Source organism: Xenopus laevis, chromosome 2L (assembly GCF_017654675.1).
Source record: "Xenopus laevis strain J_2021 chromosome 2L, Xenopus_laevis_v10.1, whole genome shotgun sequence".
Lineage (NCBI taxonomy): Eukaryota > Metazoa > Chordata > Amphibia > Anura > Pipidae > Xenopus > Xenopus laevis.
Genome location: NC_054373.1, coordinates 72,330,015 through 72,353,308, shown reverse-complemented (window position 1 = coordinate 72,353,308; position 23,294 = coordinate 72,330,015). Strand labels below are relative to the sequence as shown.

The 23,294-nt window shown below is 37.4% G+C and overlaps 1 protein-coding gene across 1 annotated transcript in view; it reads right to left on the bottom strand.

The window, feature by feature from the left end:
* pkp1.L (plakophilin 1 L homeolog) overlaps nucleotides 1-14,726 on the bottom strand; it is a 56,938-nt gene extending 42,212 nt beyond the window's left edge. The window contains exons 1-3 of the mRNA XM_018246540.2: nucleotides 14,388-14,726; nucleotides 5,181-5,281; nucleotides 3,883-4,361 (exon numbers count right to left, since the gene is read on the bottom strand). Coding sequence (XP_018102029.1) covers nucleotides 3,883-4,361; nucleotides 5,181-5,281; nucleotides 14,388-14,586 — 779 coding nt within the window. The 5' untranslated portion in view covers nucleotides 14,587-14,726. The remainder of the gene's footprint in view (nucleotides 1-3,882; nucleotides 4,362-5,180; nucleotides 5,282-14,387) is intronic.
* Nucleotides 14,727-23,294: the final 8,568 nt, after the last annotated feature.

The window sequence follows — 23,294 nt, the reverse complement described above, 5'->3', positions numbered from 1 at the left end:
CCAAGTTTTTGATCGAATAAAAAGGCATTCGATCGAACGAAAATCCTTCGAGCGAATATTCGATCGGGCGCCTTTTCGCCTGGCGAATATTCGCCAATTCGACTATTCGCCAGCGCGTAAATTCGCCAGAATTGCCTATTCGATTCTATTCGATTCTATTCCCCAGTCGAATTTCGAGGGATTTAACCCCTCGAAATTCGACCATTGATACATCTGCCCCTATGTATTTGCCTAGCCAGAGTTAAGAAAGTAGTACATCTGTGAGTCAGGTGAACCATATATAAGCACTCTTGCACTCTTTGTTTTGTTGCCTGCCTGGATCTAACAACAAACGTACCAGTAAAGCACATATAACTCCCATATGTAGTACAGCACACAGCACACAAAAGTACTAGGTACATGCAGTTCACTGCACTATCCCTCATTGGTCCTGGCAGATTTTGTCCAAATGCATTAAAGTCAATTGGTGTCTGAATAATTTTGACGCGCCACAATTTTTATGTGTGTGACATTTTGATGCGCAACTATCTTTTTTTCACAGCTGATTCTTCAAGGAAATTCACAGCAAATCCATGTCTTGTGAATTTATTCGCCATCACTAGTTTTGATGCTATCCTATGCTTAACAGGCAGCCATGATAAATAAATAAATGATATTCCCATTATTAGTATTCTATCTGCAAATACTAAAGCCCGATTGGTCTGCACCTCATACAGGCAGGACAAATCACTTATTGCTTTAGGTTGTGCACTTTCAGAGCAGTGTTGCACATGCTGTCCCATAGTGTAACATTAATGCCGCAATGCTTAAAGAAGACATATTCAGTGAGAAAAAGAATCATGATGTGAAAAGTAATGAACAAGATTCAATTTGAGATGCAATTCAATTTAGAAAAACTTATCTCACTGTTTATCACGTGAAAACTTCACTGAAGTCTATGGGACTTATTGTATGTTTCCTTTAACCATTGTAAACACAGTAAGGGGCAGATTTATCAAGGGATAAATTGAAAATTCAGATTCGAATTTTCGAATTTTTTATGGTCAAAACTGTCAAATTTGACTAGGAAGTTATTCAGATTTGATTTGAATTTTTTTAAAAAATTTGAATTCCATTTTCAAGATATTTTATAATTTGGTCCTTTAAGAACTCAACTTTTACTATTTGCCACCTAAAACTGGCCGAATTGCTGTTTAAGTCAATGGGAGAGGTCCAGGGATCAATTTTGAGATGTTTGCAGCCATCCTGACATTCGAGTTTTTTTTGGAGTAAAAACTCGAATCTAGTTTTCGGGTCAATTCCATTCGTCCGAGTTTAAAAATTTGATTTTTTTAATACATTTCGATTGGTCGAATTTTGAATTTATGGGAGTTTAAGGGAGTTTTTAAAAACCCACATGAATTCGACCTTTGATAAATGTGCCTCCTTTTAATTGTATTTCCAAGTAACTACTGATTCCTTTGTTTATATCCTTTGAGTACTTGAATAAGAATAAGTTGCTTTAACATATTTCCCTGATTTTAAATATTCCCAGTTTTTACACTATTTTATCTTGGTTTCCAAAAAAAACAAAAAATGAGGATTGTACTGTACTTTGTTTCAGAGATGTACTTTGTTTCAGAGAGGCAGGGAACATGGAAAAGGGGATGGGGTATATCTGTTTGTTAAGCAGAATTTAAAGAGTTTCAAGATCCACTATGTAGGGGCACATAGGTTCAACTCAATATGGTACTTAAAAATGTAAAAGTTAATATTACAAGGCACCAGGGCCAAGTAAGGAAATTGGTAATTACACCACCATCATATTATATAAGGAGAGTAGTGTGTCCTGAATCCCAACAACATTATATATTCAGAGTTGTTGGCGCTGTACGTTCTTTAAACAGTTTGAATCAGAGGGTACTGGTAAAACTAATACAAATGGGATCCCTTAACTGAAAGGAAGCTCCAAATTACTATAGGGCAATTTATCATACAGTCCATTTTAAACATTTTAATTCTAGTTTTTAAAAATTATTTTCTCTGTATTAATAAAACAGTATACTGTACTTGATTTTTGAACAATCCTACTGGGTTTATCTAATTCTTGAATAATTTTTAGCATATTAAAGGGATAATGTCATGGGAAAAAAAATTGTATTTCAAAATTAATCAGTTAATAGTGCTGCTCCAGCAGAATTCTGCACTGAAATCCATTTCTCAAAAGAGCAAACAGATTTTTTTTATATTCAATTTTAAAATCTGACATGGGGCTAGACATTTTGACAATTTCCCAGCTGCCCCAGGTCATGTGACTTGTGTCTGCACTTTAGGAGAGAAATGCTTTCTGGCAGGCTGCTGTTTTTCCTTCTCAATGTAACTGAATGTGTCTCAGTGGGACTTTTTTTTTTATATATTCAATTTTGAAATCTGACATGGGGCTAGACATATTGTCAATTCCCCAACTATCCCAAGTCATGTGACTTGTGCTCTGATAAACTTCAATCACTCTTTACTGCTGTACTGCAAGTTGGAGTGATATCACCCCCCCTTCCTTTCCCCCCACCCCCCACCCCAGCAGCCAAACAAAAGAACAATGGGAAGGTAACCAGATAGCAGCTCCCTAACACAAGATAACAGCTCCCTGGTAGATCTAAGAACAGCACTCAGTCCCACTGAGACACATTCAGTTACATTGAGAAGGAAAAACAGCAGCCTGCCAGAAAGCATTTCTCTCCTAAAGTGCAGACACAAGTCACATGACCTGGGGCAGCTGGGAAATTGTCAAAATATCTAGCCCCATGTCAGATTTTAAAATTGAATATAAAAAAAATCTGTTTGCTCTTTTGAGAAATGGATTTCAGTGTAGAATTCTGCTGGAGTAGCACTATTAACTGATGCGTTTTGAAAAAAACATGTTTTCCAATGACAGGATCCCTTTAAGAAGATCCAAAATACAGAAAAACCCAGGCCCTAATCATTCTGTATACTAATAGATCCTCTGCCTGTATTAATTACTGAGACCACAGACATATTACAAAGTCAGAAGCAGAAGGTTCTTGCATGCTAAACACACCATACTCGAGAGAGTGCATACAGACAATCCAAGAATGTTATAAACAGCAAGTGATGACACCTGAAGATCTCTTGCATGTTTTCTTACAACTTATTGTCCGGATCCCAGTTACAACTAATAATAAATTTGTCCTACTGAGTCAGTAGGGCTCATTTATAATTGCAACTACAGCAGCAGATGGGCAAAAATAAATGCAGTTGTTGTGCAAATTGACACCATTCATTAAAGGTAATTTAATGAATTGCCCCCTTTCACTAATTTACTAATATAACAATATACCAATATATATTGCAATCACTGGATCTTCCACTACTACCTCCCAACAAATAAACTGTTCCTTTGCTCTAGCACAAACAGAAGGCTAGCATCAGGCAAACTACATAGTTGTCAGCATGTATTCCAGTTAACAGATTACTCTGTGCACCTCTATAATATTTGTGCTTTCCATTGTACTGTAATGGTTGACCCGCAAGTGTCAGCATACTCCATACATGCCAGTTCAGAGCTGACTTCCATAGCCAGAAGGGCAAAAGTCAGTAATATGGGTGGAACTGGCTTGCACTACTGCCCTTTCACATTGCATAAAAACTGGTCTCACGTGAGATTAGTTTAGGGTTGTTCCCTTTCAGTAATTTGTAAAACATAATAAAAGAATGAATATATGGAGCAAAGCATTTTTTGGAAACAAATATGGAGAAATATTACAACAAAAGATGCAAGAAAAGATAAATTCAAAAACATTTTTATAAACCTAATAATAATATTACATTTTGAAATCCACATTCCTTGGTGTATGCCCACCAACACCCCCACAGCAAGTTTCTTACCTGGATGGTACATTTATGGTTCCGTAATTGTCTTGTTTTGGAAAATGGAAGTTTTGAAAGTTTGCATCATTCCTTTGTGCATTGGTGTTATAACAATATTGCTGCTGTTGTTGCTGATGTTGTTGCTGCTGCACAGTTGAAAGTGAAGATGGAGTTCGGGCTGGTGTCATTGGCCCCCGTTTCTTCTGCTGAGTGCTGTGGTAGCTGTAAAAGCTGGCATTGTGAGCTCTTCCGGAACGTTGTTGCTGGTGGTATTGATTCTGCATTTGATTATACTGGTTCTGGCGTCTTAGTGTAGACCTTACATCGGGTCCTGTCAGGTCTGGCTCACTTCGGCTACTTTTAAGGGTCTGCTTATAGTCAAAATCACTCCCCGGACTAAGAGGTGACCCATAGGACATATGGCGGTGCTGACCCCAGTTGTCAGCTTGACTATGAGAACTAAACCTTTGTTGCTCTTTCTTTAGAGTCCCATTGTACTGAAAATGTAAAAACAGATTGAATTTCTGGGCATATATATGGAAAAAACATTTTAAAGGCATCACGAAAGCTGAAAAGAGATTTAGGGATGTACAGATAGTCATCCCTGCATAATATGTGAACATATTAGCCCCATATTAGAGCTAGATCCTTACTTACAGTGAATGTTCCCTTGGATCTAAGACTGGGGGAGCTAGTGAAGTCCCCAGCAGTTATATGACCCGCCCCCAGTAATGAGGAAAAATGAGTTCCTGAACCTGAAGCACACAACTTAATGCCACCTTCTTGGGTCATTTGAGTATTTCTGGTTGGGGAAGAAGATATATATATTCAGATGACTACCCCTCTCCTCCCTTTGTAAACCCCTGTATTATGAGAATATTCAATACATACAGTATATGTGTGTATATTTAATATAGAAATGCACATAGTAAATGGAAATAATTTTTAAAAATTAGAATTATTTGAGTAAAATTACCTCTATGGGAGATGGCCTTTCTATAATTCAGAGTATTATGAATAACAGGGGGCCCTTACATTTATATATATTTATATTAGATGGAGAACAGGGGTGATATGAAAGACAGAAAGCAGTAATTAAGTTGAAAAGTAGAGATCGAAAGGTAAACTAAAGAAGGCAAGCAAGAAATGAGAACTGTAAGTGTATGAGAGAAAGGAAAAAAGTGAAATGGGAAATTGTGGAAAAGATAGAGAGCAGAATGAATATGTAGGGAGGGGAGAAATCAAGAAGTAATACAAAATTGCTGGCCAAGAATAACAGACTTTGTGCCATGTTGCATCAGTTTATTGTGTTTTACCTGATATCCTATTGAGTTTGCACTCTGATATTTCGAATATTGATTACCATTGCTGTTGTAGTTCATGTTGTTATAATCTGCCATTGTATCATACATTGAACCTAAAATTAAAAAACATATATTTGTAGAATCTCAAATTTCTCAGTAATATCAAGTATTGCAGTTAATTTTGCCAGTGAGTAAAGAAACTAAAATCCAGGGTAATGGGAAAGGAGAATGCTCATCGCAGCATGACAAATCAATGTCACTCAATCAATTTAACAACAATGGAAACATTCTATATGAATAAATATTAAAAATACACAATCACACCAACAGTAGCCTTATCAACATCTGCCTACTTAAGAATCCCATCACAGGAACTGCATCCCTCCAGCATTGAGCAATTGATAGAGCTCTGACACGTTATGTTACTGTCAATTCTTCTTCCCAGTTTGTATATTTATGTAATTTTTGGATGGGTCCTGCCTCCATTACAATGGGCAGCCCCACATTTTGTAGAAAAGTCTGTAGAATAGTAATGGGTGAATTAATTCGGCAGACATGGATTCACTGTGAATTTCTGCTTTTCGACAAATGTTTTGACCCCACATTTTGTAGAAACTGCTGTAGACTAGCGATGGGTGAATTTATTCGGCAGACATGGATTAGCTGCGAAATTCTGTGTTTCGACAAACTTTTTGGCGAAACTGCAGTGAAAATTTAGTAGAATACTGCTCTTTGAGTAAATCTCTCTCTCATGCAGAATGTATTAGTCGATAAATTTGTGTTGTTGTGGAACAAATCCAAGGCAGCAAACTTGACTGCAGTATTCTTTATTGGGGAATGGAGTTACACAACATGTTTCTGGATTAGTCACATGAGATTTTAAATGTTTGTTTTTTGAATGTTCCTTTACACTTGACAAAGGGCATAGCCCGAAACATGTTGTGTAACTCCATTCCCCAATAAAGAATACTGCAGTCAAGTTTGCTGCCTTGGATTTGTTCCACAACAACACAAATTTTCGACTTATCAATTGGGATATCAAACACAGGATAACCCGTGGAATAAACCGACAAGAAAACTTGGTGATCCGCACTTACTTTCTAATAGAATGTATTCATCAGAATGGTTTCTCAGATGGCAAATCCAATAGTTTCCTTGCATGGAATGCAAGATTTTGTGGTAAAGGACCTTATCAGACATTATGATGCTGTATCAGTGGTCCATATTAACTTGCTGGTCATATGAACTGCATCCCTCCAGCATTGAGCAATTAATAGAGCTCTGGCATGTTATGCTACTGTCAATTCTTCTTCCCAGTTTGTATATTTATGAAAGTGGACTCCACTTGTAATTTTTGGGTGGGTCCTGCCTCCATTACAATGGGCAGCCCCACATTTTGTAGAAACTGCTGTAGACTAGCGATGGGCGAATTTATTCAGCAGACATGGATTCACTGCGAATATCTTTGTTTAAACAAATCTTTAGGCAAAACCGAAGTGAAAATTTGTCTGTGAAAAATTGGCAGCAATAAAATAAAATTGACGCGCGTCAAACTTGTCCTGCGCATAAAAATTGTCTTCTGTCAAAATTATTCGGATGACCATTGACTTTAATGCATTTGAACAAAACAGTTGCACATATAAAAATTTTGCCAGTGAGTAAAGAAACTAAAATCCAGGGTAATGGGAAAGGAGAATGCTCATCGCAGCATGACAAATCAATGTCACTCAATCAATTTAACAACAATGGAAACATTCTATATGAATAAATATTAAAAATACACAATCACACCAACAGTAGCCTTATCAACATCTGCCTACTTAAGAATCCCATCACAGGAACTGCATCCCTCCAGCATTGAGCAATTGATAGAGCTCTGACACGTTATGTTACTGTCAATTCTTCTTCCCAGTTTGTATATTTATGTAATTTTTGGATGGGTCCTGCCTCCATTACAATGGGCAGCCCCACATTTTGTAGAAAAGTCTGTAGAATAGTAATGGGTGAATTAATTCGGCAGACATGGATTCACTGTGAATTTCTGCTTTTCGACAAATGTTTTGACCCCACATTTTGTAGAAACTGCTGTAGACTAGCGATGGGTGAATTTATTCGGCAGACATGGATTAGCTGCGAAATTCTGTGTTTCGACAAACTTTTTGGCGAAACTGCAGTGAAAATTTAGTAGAATACTGCTCTTTGAGTAAATCTCTCTCTCATGCAGAATGTATTAGTCGATAAATTTGTGTTGTTGTGGAACAAATCCAAGGCAGCAAACTTGACTGCAGTATTCTTTATTGGGGAATGGAGTTACACAACATGTTTCTGGATTAGTCACATGAGATTTTAAATGTTTGTTTTTTGAATGTTCCTTTACACTTGACAAAGGGCATAGCCCGAAACATGTTGTGTAACTCCATTCCCCAATAAAGAATACTGCAGTCAAGTTTGCTGCCTTGGATTTGTTCCACAACAACACAAATTTTCGACTTATCAATTGGGATATCAAACACAGGATAACCCGTGGAATAAACCGACAAGAAAACTTGGTGATCCGCACTTACTTTCTAATAGAATGTATTCATCAGAATGGTTTCTCAGATGGCAAATCCAATAGTTTCCTTGCATGGAATGCAAGATTTTGTGGTAAAGGACCTTATCAGACATTATGATGCTGTATCAGTGGTCCATATTAACTTGCTGGTCATATGAACTGCATCCCTCCAGCATTGAGCAATTAATAGAGCTCTGGCATGTTATGCTACTGTCAATTCTTCTTCCCAGTTTGTATATTTATGAAAGTGGACTCCACTTGTAATTTTTGGGTGGGTCCTGCCTCCATTACAATGGGCAGCCCCACATTTTGTAGAAACTGCTGTAGACTAGTGATGGGCGAATTTATTCAGCAGACATGGATTCACTGCGAATATCTTTGTTTAAACAAATCTTTAGGCAAAACCGAAGTGAAAATTTGTCTGTGAAAAATTGGCAGCAATAAAATAAAATTGACGCGCGTCAAACTTGTCCTGCGCATAAAAATTGTCTTCTGTCAAAATTATTCGGATGACCATTGACTTTAATGCATTTGAACAAAACAGTTGCACATATAAAAATTGTTGCTCGAGTCAAAATTGCTGCGCAGCAAAGTTATTTTGATACCCGTTGACTTCAATGCATTTTGCAAATTTTTTGCCATTTCGTGGATTTTTTCACTGCTGTATCAGTGGTCCATCTTAACTTGCTGGTATAGGCTTCAGTAATTTCCTTACTTTAGGTTCCTGTGGACCACCTACTCTTACGAAACTCATTTAAGCCTATTGGCAAAGTGTTGGAATGGGCACACTGCTTGTGAAATTCTGTGGCTTGGCCATGCCTGTTGTGAAACACTGGGGGGCAACACTGTGCCTGCTGTGAAACATTGGAGGGGCATACTGTGAGGGGCACGCTATAACTGTCATGAAACTCTGAACAGCACTCCGTGGTTGTCATGAGGTCTGGACTCCCACTTTTGAAGATACTGTATGTCATTTAGCCCCAGTATGGATCTCTTGAAAGAAATTTGTACATAGCGAAAGTACAGCATAATATTGTGCTAAGTGGCTCATTTACCTCAGTTTTCTGCCTTACTTAAACATTCTGCCTTACTTAAAAACTATTGTCCTTCTGTCTAATTTACATCTTGAATTTCAGTCAAATTTCAAAACAATAACATTGATAAAATTGATAATTTATCAATTCCGAAAAAATCAGTTTTTCAAGCAAAATCCATGATTGCCCAACAGGCACAGTATGTTTGGTAGTGTAAAATACTAAATATCCTTAGCTTTTGTGACAATACCAAGGTGAGCAAAAATCTGACAATCTGAGCATTTTGCGCTGACAAGCTGATGGATGGTTTATTAAATCTTATCAAGCTCCTTTTAATGAGTTGTTTTTGATGCATGCTTTAAACATTTTGGTGTATGCTATTTACTTCTTAATAGTCCTAATTCTAGTAATACAACTAATATGCATGGTTCACATGAGGAAATTCAAAAGAGACTAGAACATGTTAAGATAAACAAAGGTCAGGGGCCTGATGGTATTCATCCTAGGCTACTTAGCGAGTTTAGCTCTGTGTTTGTCAAACCTGTTTACTTAATTTTTCAGGATTCATTGAGTTCTGGCATGATGAATGGCTAATGTGGTGCCGCTATTCAAAAAGGGACACCGTTCTCAGCCTCAAAACTATAGGCCAGTTAGACTGACGTCCGTGGTATGAAAGCTTTTTGAACGGTTAATAAAGGATATATACTGGACTTCATAGCAAATCATAATACTGTGAGTTTGTGCCAGCATGATTTTATGCATAATAGATCATGCCAGACTAACTTAATTTCTTTTTATGAGAAGGTGAGCAGGGACCTCAATTCTGGGATGGCAGTGGATGTGATTTACTTAGACTTTGCTAAAGCATTTGATACAGTGCCACACAGAAGGTTACTGGTTAAATTACAAAATGTTGGCCTGGAGCAAAGTATTTGTACCTGGATGGAGAACTGGCTAAAATATAGACTTCAAAGATTGGTGTTAAATGGAACATTTTATAGTTGGACCATTGTTGTTAGTGGAGTACCGCAGGGCTCTGTACTAGGTCCTTTCCATTTCAACTGGTTTATTAATGACCTGGAGGTGGGCATTGAAAGTACTGTTTCTGTTTTTGCAGATTATACTAAATTGTGCAGAACTATAGGTTCCATGCAGGATGCTGCCACTTTGCAAAGTGATTTGACTAAGCTGTGCAGCAAACTGGAAAATGAGGTTCAGGTTCAATGTTGATAAATGCAAGGTTATGCACTTTGGCAAAAATAATAAAAATACACAGCGTGTTGGGAGTTTCCTTAACTGAGAAGGATCTAGGGATTTTTGTAGATAAAAAGTTGTCTAATCCGTGGGAACTGCCATTCTGTGACCACTAAAGCAAATAAAGTACTGTCTTGCATAAAAAAAGAGCATAAACTCAAGGGATGAAAACATAATTATGCCTCTTTATAGGTTCCTGGTAAGGCCTCACCTTGAGTATGCACTACAGTTTTGGCACAGTTTTGGTCTTCAGTCCTTAAGAGAAATATAAATGAGCTGGAGAGAGTGCAGAGACATGCAACCAAACTGGTAAGAGTGATGGAAGATTTAAATTAAAGGAGAAGGAAAGCTACCAAGGCAGTTTATTGCCAATATATTAGCACAATAGTGCAAATTGTAACACTATATTTATTCTGCAGAACGCTTTACCATACCTGAGTAAAAATCTCTCGAAGCTCTTTCTGTTTGTTTAGGATAGCAGCTGCCATATTACCTTGAAGTGACATCACTTCTTGCCTGAGTCTCTCCCTGCTCACTCATAGCTCTGGGCTCAGATTACAGCAGGGAGGGGAGGAGAGAGGGGGAAAAGGGAGGGAGAGAGGAGCAAACTGAGCATGCTCAAGCCCTAGCCCAGGGGATTTAAGCAAAAAACAGGAAGTCTGATACAGAAGCCCATGTGTAAACAACAGAAGGAAAGAAATGCTGTGTTTCTTTTGACAGAGGACTCAGAGCAGCATTACTTTGAGGGTTTACTGGTGTATTTATATAGACCTTTCTGATAAAGCTTACTTACTTTTAGCCTTTCCTTCTCTTTTAAGATAGTAGACTGTCAAGGTTGGGGTTGTTTTCTCTGGAAAAAACCAGATTTAATTGTGTAAGAGATTGCCACATATGGCATCATTCAGACTGTAGTAATTGTGCATTCATTAATGAGCTTTACTGCCATCAAGTGGCTGTGATATGCACTCCTAGCTTAGTAACCTGAGCTAAGACATTAGTGATAACAAAACAGCAGCCCCCTCAGTATGTTTCAGCTTTTACTGTCTTTTAAGAATAGGTCAAATTCTAATAAACGAAAACTTATGCTTTCTCAGTGTAAAAATCAGCAGTCAAGATACCAGTATATACTGTATATGAACAGTGAATTAGGTGCACTGTGTCACCAGAAAGGGGGAGGCCAAACAGAATAGCCCTTTAAGAAGAAATCAGAAAACTCTTGTAAAGTAGGGTTTATTTAATATTAGTGGTGCATAGTGCTAGCGTATAAATAAGCCTTTTTGCATGGCATTTAAATTGATAATAGTAATAATGGCAACATTAAGCACATAGTGAACATTTAAAAAGTATAAGGCAGGGTGCAAAGTGCTTGCACAGACCACCATGTCTGTTGGCATTTTGTCCCTTGCCCCAAAGTGAGCCACCACAGATGCAGGTCTTTGGACCCTTTCCCACAAAACCTTAATAAGTACCGAACCCTAAGCCACAAAATTAAGTTAAGAAGCTGTAGTTTCATTCAGCAAAAAGTGCAAGGAGCAAGCTGTATCAAAATCCCCTGCCACAAGTGCTCTGTAAACGAGGAGAGAAAGTGGAGAGATTATGTGTTGGTGGACTCCGTAATTGACCCCTTATGAATCCAAGGTTATGGTGTCAAATGATTGTTATTTGATTTTATTTATTCAAATTACATTTTTTGTATATATGTATCATTTGTTATTGTGCAGACTACTAAAGACCACTACAAAGACTTGGATTCCCATGCACAGAAGATAAGTTAGGATAGTTAGGATAGAAGTTAGGACTTTATCCTAAGAAGCAGAGAGCTGCAGGCTATGGAAACCTGTTACCCAGAATGCTCAGGAACTGTGGTTTTCTGGATAAGGAGTCTTTCCATGATTTGGATCTCCATACCTTAAATCTGCTAAAAATCATTTAAACATCATTAAACCTCCAGTAAGGATTAATTATTTGATTTAAATGTAGCCTATGGGAGATGGCTTTCATTTTCCTGAAGCTTTTTAGATAAAGAGGTTTCCAGTTAATGGATCCTTTCTTTCGTATATACATGTGATAATACAACATATTATTTTTGAGACTACAGTAAAATAATTTTTCAATATTAAAACTGGGTAGATTTTTTACTGTAAGGTAATTTATGGAATTCCTGGCTGAGTTTAAATTCTAGATACTATATAGTAAGGTGGTGGGCATTACTTGCAAACTGAGGGGTAGGTGCAAAGTGAAAAAAATTGGTACATTTAGCAAACAATGGCTGACTTTCTGAGCAGTCAGCCATTGGTTGCACTCAAATCCCAAGTAAAATTTTTCTTAATATTTTATATTCCTTACAATATTATATGTACATGGAAATCTTAATCAAAAACATTAAAAAAACAAAACTAGCTGTCAAATGAAATTTCATGCAAAAGTATCATACATGCTATTATTAATAATAATTTCTTTGTGCATTGCCACTGTTCTCTCTTGTAAGTAAAATCAAAGAAGTGAGATTTGAAGGATGAATCCAAGCAAGGGTTTTATAAAGGGCTGTGCCCCAAACATGTTGTGTGACACATATCCCCAATAAAGGATTTTGTAGCTAAAACGCTTCCTTGGATTCATCCTACAAACCTCACTTCTTTGAATATTCGCTTGGGATATCCTCACAGGATAATCCGTGGGATGAAGATTAACTACTCTAAATGGTGAGCTGCAATTAAACCCACTTGAATTGAACTGTAAGTAAAATCACAAGCAATGTTTAATCGAATTATTCCCAATGTTTAGCGCTGCTTGCAATATAACATCATTCACTAGCAAGTATTACACTGCTCATTATCGCTTATGCATACTTTAGTGTTAACACCTGCTCTGAAGTTTTGTTAAATAATTTGCCTCAAAAAACACTTTGTGATTGCAAAATTTTATTACATACATTGCCCATGTCCTCAAAAGCTATTTGTTCGCAAACTTTGTGAGGAAGTCATTGAGGTCTCAAATCTGTCAAAAAGGATGCATACAATTTTTTTGCGCTGACGAGACATATTACATTCCCCCATTATGGTCTTATTTTTAAAAATGTGACTCAAGAAATAGAAAGATCATACGGTACAAGTTTAAACCATTGATACTACGGAAAAGGATTATACTATTACATTTACAATCTAATCTTCACCTAACTTCACATGTATTTTTCAAACGTTCACCTTCTGTAAGCCTTTGTTGTTATTACGGGGCCGATTCACTATGGGTCGAATATCGAGGGTTAATTAACCCTCGATATTCGACTAGGAATTAAAATCCTTCGACTTTGAATATCGAAGTCGAAGGATTTAGCGCAGATAGTTCGATCGAACGATCGAACGATAATTCCTTCGATCAAACGATTAAATCCTTCGAATCGAACGATTCGAAGGATTTTAATCCAACGATCGAAGGAATATCCTTCGATCAAAAAAAGTTAGCCAAGCCTATGGGGACCTTCCCCATAGGCTAACATTGACTTCGGTAGCTTTTAGATGGCGAACTAGGGGGTCAAAGTTTTTTTTAAAGAGACAGTACTTCGACTATAGAATGGTCGAATAGTCGAACGATTTTTACTTCGAATCCTTCGATAGTCGTATTCGAAGGTCGAAGTAGCCCAAAAAAAACTTCGAAATTCGACGTTTTTTACCTTCGAATCCTTCACTCGAAGTTAGTGAATCGGCCCCTACGTGTCTGTTATTCGCTTGGGATATCGGCACAGGATAATCCGTTGGGATGAACATTAACTACTCTAAATGGTGAGCTGCAATTAAACCCAGTTGAATTGAACTGTAAGTAAAATCACAAGCAATGTTTAATCTAATTTTCCCAATGTTTAGCACTGCTTGCAATATAACATCATTCACTAGAAAGTATTACACTGCTCATTATCGCTTATGCATACTTTAGCGTTAACACCTGCATCTGAAGTTTTGTTAAATAATTTGCCTCAAAAAACACTTTGTGATTGCAAAATTTTATTACATACATTGCCCATGTCCTCAAAAGCTATTTGTTCGCAAACTTTGTGAGGAAGTCGTTGAGGTCTCAAATCTGTCAAAAAGGATGCATACAAAATCTTGGGCGCAAAGGTGTTTGTGAAATTTTTTTGTGCTGACGAGAAAAAATGTGACTCAAGAAATGGAAAGATCATACGGTACAAGTTTAAACCATTGATACTACGGAAAAGGATTATACTATTACATTTACAATCTAATCTTCACCTAACTTCACATGTATTTTTCATACTTTCACCTTCTGTAAGCCTTTGTTGTTATTCCGTGGCTGTTATTTATATAGTGCAAAAATTTTGCAGCACTTTACAGATATTATAAATATTCACATTTGTTAACTTACCTCTGTAACCTGGACTTGAAGTTGAACTCCTCGACTTATGCCTTTTAACGGTCATCATGACTTGTTCCTTGACGCGCTGATCCCCAGACACTCCACCGTGCATACATTTGTCTGAAGGCACAGCTAGAGAAGATTCATTTGGCCACAGAAAGACTTCTGATGCCAACGCTGTTTTCAATGGTGACGGTGAAGCCAGCATTGTGGAAACTTTATCTTTGTGAGTTTATGAATATATTTCCAGTAAATGTACTTAAGAAATAATAATACTGGAACACAATGTGGAAGTGCTGTTCCTCTTTGCAATGTAAGTCCCTACTCCTGTTCTAATACTGTTCACAAGTGAGGCGATAGTACAGGTTTAGGAAGGCGTCTTCCTGACACACCTCAATGCTGACTAAAACCAAGCAAGACACACCTAGCTGGAGATTAACCTTTTCATTGCCAGTGCACTAAAACCAAAAATTATATATTAGTCAAAATTCTTATTAAAACTGAATGGATACATTTTTTGGAGTTTAGCCCAGACATAAATGGAGATTTTACAATAACAAAAATGATTCTTCTTATTCTATTCTCATGAAATATCCATACAGGTATAGAATGGAATCTCTTTGAGGCAGATAATTATGATTATGCAACAAGTTCAAACATGTTATTATTTGAAACATATTGCTTGGCTCCCTGTTAAGATAAGATTCACGCTCACAGACACATGGATGAGTAGTTGTTTTGTCATTCAGACAGACATAATCACACACCCATCAAACACATCATAAAACATCATCCTCCTTTTTCCAGTTTTGCTGGATATTAAATCAACATAGAAATTATAAGAAAAGAAAAAGGAAAGATCAGCATAGGGAAGTCTTTCAGGGACCACAGGAATGAGATACAATAGCAAAATCTATTCTGAATGGTTATGCATACAAACATAGTGACTCATTTCACTGCAAGATGTATGACAATATAACTTGTAGAGTTTGCTGTGAATGACAACCACATTCTAATTTTCTTTTAAAATGTAATGCAGCACACAAAATATTTTGTATGGATACTTATAATTCAATATTTGTCCAGGCACACGCAGTACCCAGTACACAGTACACAGTTTTTAAAATATATTATATATTTTTCAAGCCTACAAGAAAGTAGAATAAACACTGACCATGATGCGAGAATACTTAAATGGCTAACAGTATTTGTTCTTCCTCTTTTTGTATTGAGTGAATTTAAAGCACTGTGTTATTGTTATATCTATTTTCTTCTAGTGGCAAAAATAAAAGATTTGATATACCCTTTTGTTAACAGTAGTTTACAGATATCAGTGGATAGTTGGCCATCATATATAGAGAACACATGGGATCCTGAGTTCCTATACAGGTATTGTGGCCTTTGTTAAATATTAGAATTGACAGATGTCATAAATAGGGTAATGTAATAGATTCCTAAAAAATGCATATTAAAATAAAATGTAAAATATATAAAGAATATTATTTGTTAGTTATTGCAGATATTATAGTTATTAGTCCTGCTTGAACATGTACAAAACATAAAGAATCCTTTTTCCAACACAATCACTTTCTTTATTTATTTTGAAAATATTTTCTTTGATTTTCATGTTAAACAAGTGATAACAGTATGACAGCAAATATAATGCAGATGAAGAAAGACATGTTGTAATTGATACAATGGCATCGTATTATTAAAAACTAAATACCATTTAAAGAGACTGACAACAACTAACTGAAATTAACTAAAATTAACTAAGCCAGTGGATGTACACATATTGTATAAAAGAAAAATGTCCATTTGCCAACTGGAATGTCTAAAAGCACATCTTACAATTGGAGAAACCGTCCTATTTGTTCACCTGTATTAGAGTTACAGGCTTCAAGATAAGGAGACCAAATCAGTTTAAAAGTTTTACAAGCAAAGGGAGATTAATTAATGGATATATTAGCTTGGGAAATATCAAGGATTTAAAAAAGAGCGTTTGTCCCTTAATATTAAGGGGAGGGTTGGCCCATTTTCACACATGGAAAAAACCTTTTGACAGGCTGGGGTAATATTTAAAGAATATAAATTATTTAGATCTGAAGGAATTATTAATCCTAGCTACTCCACATTTTTTATTAACAGCAGGGGAAATGGCTAGATCACCATCCCAATCTTTTTTCAACCAGATATTCTCCGAACCATTAAGATGGGTTTCTTGTAAAAATGCTATGCCACATTTGTTTAGTTTTTTTTTCAAGTTCTGAGTATACTTTTTCTTTGGAAAAATGATTCAATCCATTAACATTCCAGGAAACAAAGGACAAAGAATTTGATCTAGATGAGAACGTCAGCCTGAAAGATGAGCTCGGGTAGATCTAAATAAAATAATACATATTTAGTTGCATCCACTGGAATAAACAAAACAGAGCAAACAGTAATGGTCAATAACAACATATACAACTGAAAAATAGAGAACGTAACACCCACTACAGGGTAATATTGAAGAAAAAGTTAGTTCCCTTTAAGAGTCAAGTATCGGGGATCATGTCTTCTTCACTAGAGTGTGGAAGACTGCCTGTTCTAGGAGGAAGTGCAGATCTTGATCTAGACCTAGATTTGGTCTGCACCTGAGAAGGTTTTAAGTCATTTGAAAATTTGGATTGTCGAGGAATATCATATCTCTTCCATCTTTGATCCTTTGGGGGAGAGCCACCATTCGAGTTAGATGTTGTTACTGAAGCAAGATTTCCACTATTCTTCTTTTCCAGATGTGAAGTAAATGTGTGAGCCTCTCCAGAATCACTAAAAATTCTGGCTCCAGAAGGCAGGAAAATCTTAAGTTTTGCAGGATACATCAAGGAAAAAATGAAATGTAGATTAGCCAGTGACTGGCAAGTCTTGGAAAATTCCTTTCGTTTTTGAGACAGAAACAATGAGTAGTCTTGAAATATCAAAATTCTATTTCCTTCAACATCAAGTGTATTAAATTTTTTGTAGGCTTGAAAAGTCTATTAGTAGTAGTCCAGATATTGTGTTGGAGATCTTTAGGTGGACCAATCCTGTGAAGTCTCTCTATTCTGAAACTTTGACATTCCTGAGGAAGTTTAAGGGGAATTGTTTTGGAAATAAATGTGTTTAATGAGTCATTCTGGAAAGATTCAGGTATGTTTATGAATCTAAGATTGTTTCTCCTAGGTCTATTTTCCAGGTCGTCCAATTTCAACTTAAGCTCTCGATTTTGATTCTCTAAAGAGTTCAACCTGGATGAAGAATCGATCATATCATCTTGAAGTTGAGAAACCACGTCCTCAATCTCACCAAATCGTTTGTCATGTGTAGAGAGCTTTTCTAAGATGCTAGTAATTTTGATCTGTAGTTTATCGATGGCTTTACTAATTGTAGACTCTATGACTGGATTAATAAGTCTGGCTACTTCAGCCGCAATAAGAGAGTAATCATCAGATAAAGATGATCTGAGAGGAGCAGATGTGTGAGATAAAGAAGTACTATTCGCATCTGAATCTTGTTGCTTTCCAAATTTCCTATTACCTTTTTCATAAGTTTTGCCATTAGCTTACCTAAACATTTTGGAAACAGGAGAAAATGCTTCTATAAACAAGGAGAATTTAATAACAATCAAAAAACAAGTGTTTAATAAAGTACAATAGGATTGATGTTCCCCCTTTTTTTTTGTTTTTTCTCCCCCTATTTTTGTTTTGTTTTATTTTTTTTCCTCTTTTTTTTCTTTATTCTTTTCTTTTGTTTGTTTTTTTGTTTTGTTTTTTTATTTATTTAAATAATCCTTTACTGTATCCACATATTCCAGATCATGAGAGCAACTCCAGAATAATGTCATTCATACACCTAGCAGACAACCTCAACAACTGCAGGGAGATGGTTGAGAGCCACATAACGAATGGCAAATGTAGAGCGTGAGCACTAAAGTTCCCTCAGCTCCCTGCCTCCTGCAGAAGCGCCATCTTGCTGAAAGCTAATATCCGCAGGGTAGCACAAAACAAGGGAGAAAATCAGCAGATCCACAATAGAACCTCCAGGAAATAGAACCGCTACCTTAACTGAAGACACCACGGGTTAACCACCACCTAGGCTACCCCAACTGCAATAGCACAACGGTGAGCAGAGTTTAGCAGCACAGTCACATAAGATGGCGGGCCATGAGGTAAAAGAGCGGACATCGCCGCTGAGTCAGAACGAGCACGGGTAACTGCTAAAAGTGTCTCCTTACACTTTCAAAAATCCCCGCCAACTCCAGTAGCTATTAAGCATGCTGCTGCAAGGGAGCGCAGGTTATACACGGCTTAAAAGCACTGCAGCGAAAGTGAATCCAGCAGTGCGGTCTCCTACCCCTGAGGTAAAAGAGCGGACATCGCCGCTGAGTCAGAACGAGCACGGGTAACTGCTAAAAGTGTCTCCTTACACTTTCGAAAATCTCCGCCAACTCCAGGAGCTATTAAGCGTGCTGCCGCAAGGGAGCGCAGGTTATACACGCCTTAAAAGCACTGCAGCGAAAGTGAATCCAGCAGAGCGGTCTCCTAAGATAGCTGGCCCTGAGGTAAGAAAGCAGAAAAATTTTCCTTCACACTTATATAAATCTCCGTTAGCTCCAGGAACTCCAGGAACTGGTGAGCGGTAATTACAACGGGTTAACTAGTTATCAGTGCAAATTCTTGACTCCGTTAAGCAGGAGCACTATCCCTGTGCTTCCAAATTCATGGGCGCCGAACCGGAAGTTCACACTTTCTTTATTGACTCACTCCAACAACCTGACCTGCTTTTAGGCCCATCCTTTTCCTCGCCATTGACTGCTTTTCCTCATCTAATCACTGAAACATTCAATACAGGTATAGGATCCCTTATCTCGACACCAATTATCCACATCCCATAGACTCCATTAGACTAGTCACAGGATCAACTTGCACTATGATCTTCCATAACTTTCCCTCACTTTCTAAAAAGATATCAAACCCCTTCTTATATATCTAATGTATAAGCTTGTACGACTGATTCAGGGAAAGAATTCCACATCTTCACAGCTTTCACTGTAAAAAAAACCCCTTCTGAATAATTAGGCGGAACCTCCTTTCTTCTAATCAGAATGGGTGACTTTGCATCAGCTGAAAAGACCTACTGGTAAATAAAGCATTGGAGATCCCCTTATATAAATATATAATGTATAAATATACATAGTATATATTGTGACAGGGTGTTTGGGAAACGCCACTGTCTTAGAGCAAAAGGCACATAAAAGAGTGCATTTAAACTGCATTGTATGTGCTGCAAAGGAATATTTGGTTCAGGTAGGGTTAATATTCCCTCTCAGCCAGGTAATTAAGTGGCAGCTGAGAGAGGATCGACCTGGCAATGTAAAAGGGCTGTGTGAGCACAGTTCAGGGCTCTCCAGGGAAGTGAGGTGCTGTGAGAGAGCTGGGCAGAAGGAGCTTTTCTGCCAGCAAGAGAGTTCCAGAGCTTGGAGCCTAAATCCCTTGTGGGGAAAGAAAGAGAAAAGGACTGGCAGAGGCTAGTGAGTCTGAGTCCCAGGAGGGTAAGCCAGCAGGGCTGAGTGTGAAGCCCAAATACTTCAAGGTGCAAGAGGGTGAGAGTTTCCCTTGATGGTGAGCGACCAGAGGGAGGGAAAACCCTGAATGTTTGGCAGTGTACTGAACTGTACCCTGCATTTTCTACAGTGAAGTTGAACTGTTACCTGAACATTTTTCTGTTGCCTTTTTGTTGGGAATGTCCAGTGCTTAATAAAGCTGTGTTTTTGTCGAAAGCCTTGGTGTCCCTGTCTCTAATCTCAAAAATCCTACGCTACCTGCCTACCAAACGCTAATTCCCCCTTAAAAGTGCATGTGCACTTTATACATATTTGCCCAGTCTTTCCTCATAGCTAAAGATTTTCAATACCTTTTACCAGCTTAGTTGCCCTTCTCTGTACCCTCTCTAATTCAATAATGTCCTATTTGAGACCTGGAGACCAAAACTGTATGGCATATTCTAGATGGGGCATTACCAGTGCTCCATACAGTGGAAGAATAACCCCTTCCTGTTGTGAATCAATGCCCCTTTTTAAAACAGCTCAAGACTTTATTAGCCCTTAATGCTGCTGACTGGCATTGCTTGATATAGCCAAGTTTATTATCTACAAGGACTCAAAGGTCCTTTTCCAGTATGGATTTGCCTAGTACAGTCCCATTAAGAGTATACAGTAAGTGTTTTGGATATTTTTACATCCCAGGTGCATGACTTTACATTTATCAACATTGAATCTCATTTGCCACTTAGCTGCCCAGATTGCCAGTTTTTTAAGATCCTGTTGCAAATGCCATCAGCCATGCTGATTGCTGTTCATAATGCCATTCACTAGGACAAAATGTTGAATGTGATCCCTTAACAACCTTTAAATAATTTGCCCACCACAGATGTCAAATTTACTGGCCTATAATTGCCAGGCTGAGATTGTAATCCCTTTTTAAATATTGGAATAACATCAGCTTTTCTCCAATCCATAGGTACCATAGCAGATGCAAGCGAATCTCAGAAAATCTGAAATAGGGGCCTAAAACATTACTAAGCTCTCTTAGAACCCAGGGGTGTGCCCTGGCACCTTGTTACAATTCATTTTTATTAAAGCTTTATGAATCATATCCTGAGTCAGCCACTGACTAGATGTGAAATGAGCCTGGGAACTCTGACTCCTCTATTGTATACACTGAAGAAAAGAACTGACTTAGCACATTTGCCTTTTCTGTATCTGGTATAACCATACTAGTACCATTTAAAGGAGCAACATTCTCAACCCACATCCTTTTACTATTAATATAATTGAAAAAGTTTTTGGGGTTAGTCAGCCTCTGTTCTGTGTTTTAAGCTAAAAACATAATGCCTCTGAAGGACAGCCCTCAAGGTACTAAAACTACCTTTTCTGAAATTCATGGCTTTTGTTGCCCCAGTGTATATTTGTTTTTTGAACCAGGCATTAAATGATATCACATTATGGCCACTCTTACCCAGGGGTTCAATAACTTGCAAATTCACTATACGTTCTGGGTCATTAGAGATCCCTAGATCCAGTATAGCATCTTTTCTGGTTGGCTCCTCAACAACTTGTGCCATAAAATTGTCATGCAACAAGTTTATAAACTTGTTCACATTAACTGACCTGGCAGTACTGTTGATCCAGTCACTATCTGGGTAATTAAAATCCCCCATTATCATTACTTTCCCCAAACTAGCAGCCTTTTCTATTTACATCAGGAGCTTAGCCTCCTCCTCCTCACTTATAATTAGGGGGGTCTATAGCATACGCCTACAATTAATTTGCTGGACTCTTTACAATCGCTGAAGAGCTCCACCCATAAGACTTCCGCCCTCTCAATTTTCTAACATCACCTCCTCCTTTATATTAGCTTTTAAATGCTGCCTAACAAACAGACATACCCCTCCTCCTTTTCTATTGCCTCCTAAACAAAGTATAGCCGCTGATATTAACTGCCCAGTCATGTAACTCATTTTAATGATTTCCTTTTTCTCTGTAATAAAATGGTACCTGGTACTTGATCCAAAATTAGCTGCAGTGATGGCAACAAAATCCTATTGAGTTTATTCAGATTTAGGAGGTAATTTACTAAAATCTGAATTTCTCATATTTAATTAAAAAAGCCACAACCAAACTCCCATGCTCGATTTGACCTTATTTATTAATAAAATAACCCAAATTAATCAGATTGCGGAAAAACTTGCTACAATTGAGCAAAAACCTGAATCGCTTGAATTTTTCGATTTTTGTCCTGCATCACTCTTATTTTTCCACAATAAATTCGAATTTTTTCCCCCCAAAAAGACAAACCATATAAAGTCAAGGTTTAGTAAATAACCCCTTAATGTATGGAGATCAAAATTACAGAAAGATTCCTTATCTGGAAAATTCCAGGTCCCAAGCATTCTTGAAAATAGAGCTTATAACTGTACTTCCTGTTGTTCTCTGTTTTTTTAAAATATAACTTTATTTAAAATTAACATTTTATATTGCTATAGCAAATCAAACAACAAAGGTCAATTATATAACAAGCTAGTCAAACATTATGTAAGTATACTTTTCGCTTGCTCAAATTATAAATCATGCCATCATTAGTAAGTGGACTTGTCGTTTTTAGATTGGCTAGAATCTGTTACATTTACTGATTAATCATCTAAATAACTGTAAGAAGAAACACATTTACAGGTTATTCAATTTATTATTATAGTGATTGTTCATATTTGAAGAGCATCAGTGTTTAAAAATAAAAGCAACAAACAAGGCTGTTAAAAGAGAAATGAACCAAGCACAATGTCTATGCAAGGTTGCAAACTCCCAACTTTTTTCTGGACAAAAAATTGGAAATGAAAAGAGGATAGGTTCTGCCTATGGATGGAACTGAGCCAGCAATTAAATCAATAATTTATGTGTGGTATGCGGGACTGGGAATGATGATGAGATAATGCAAGTCCTCGAAGAGCAGGGGAAGAAGTCACAAGAAGTTAGCATGTGTTTAGGGTGCTCACTGAGACCCTGCCAGAAAGCTGCCACCATAGTTTCATTGTTCCATGAAATCTCAGCAGCAAGTATGCATAAGTCAATGGCGTAGGAAGAGCATGACTCTCTCAAGAGATGGGCAGAAGAACTCACCATACGACCAGGGCAGGGGCGTAACTATAGAGGAAGCAGACCCTGCGGCTGCAGGGGGGCCCAGGAGGTATAGGGGCCCCATGAGGCCCTAATTCATATACAATTTCAATAAATATCGGAGAAACAAGATAACCTCTAAACATTTTGGGGGCCTGAAAAATAATTTGCTGTGGGGCCCAGTAATATCTAGTTACACCACTGGACCAGGGGCATAAAAAATCTTC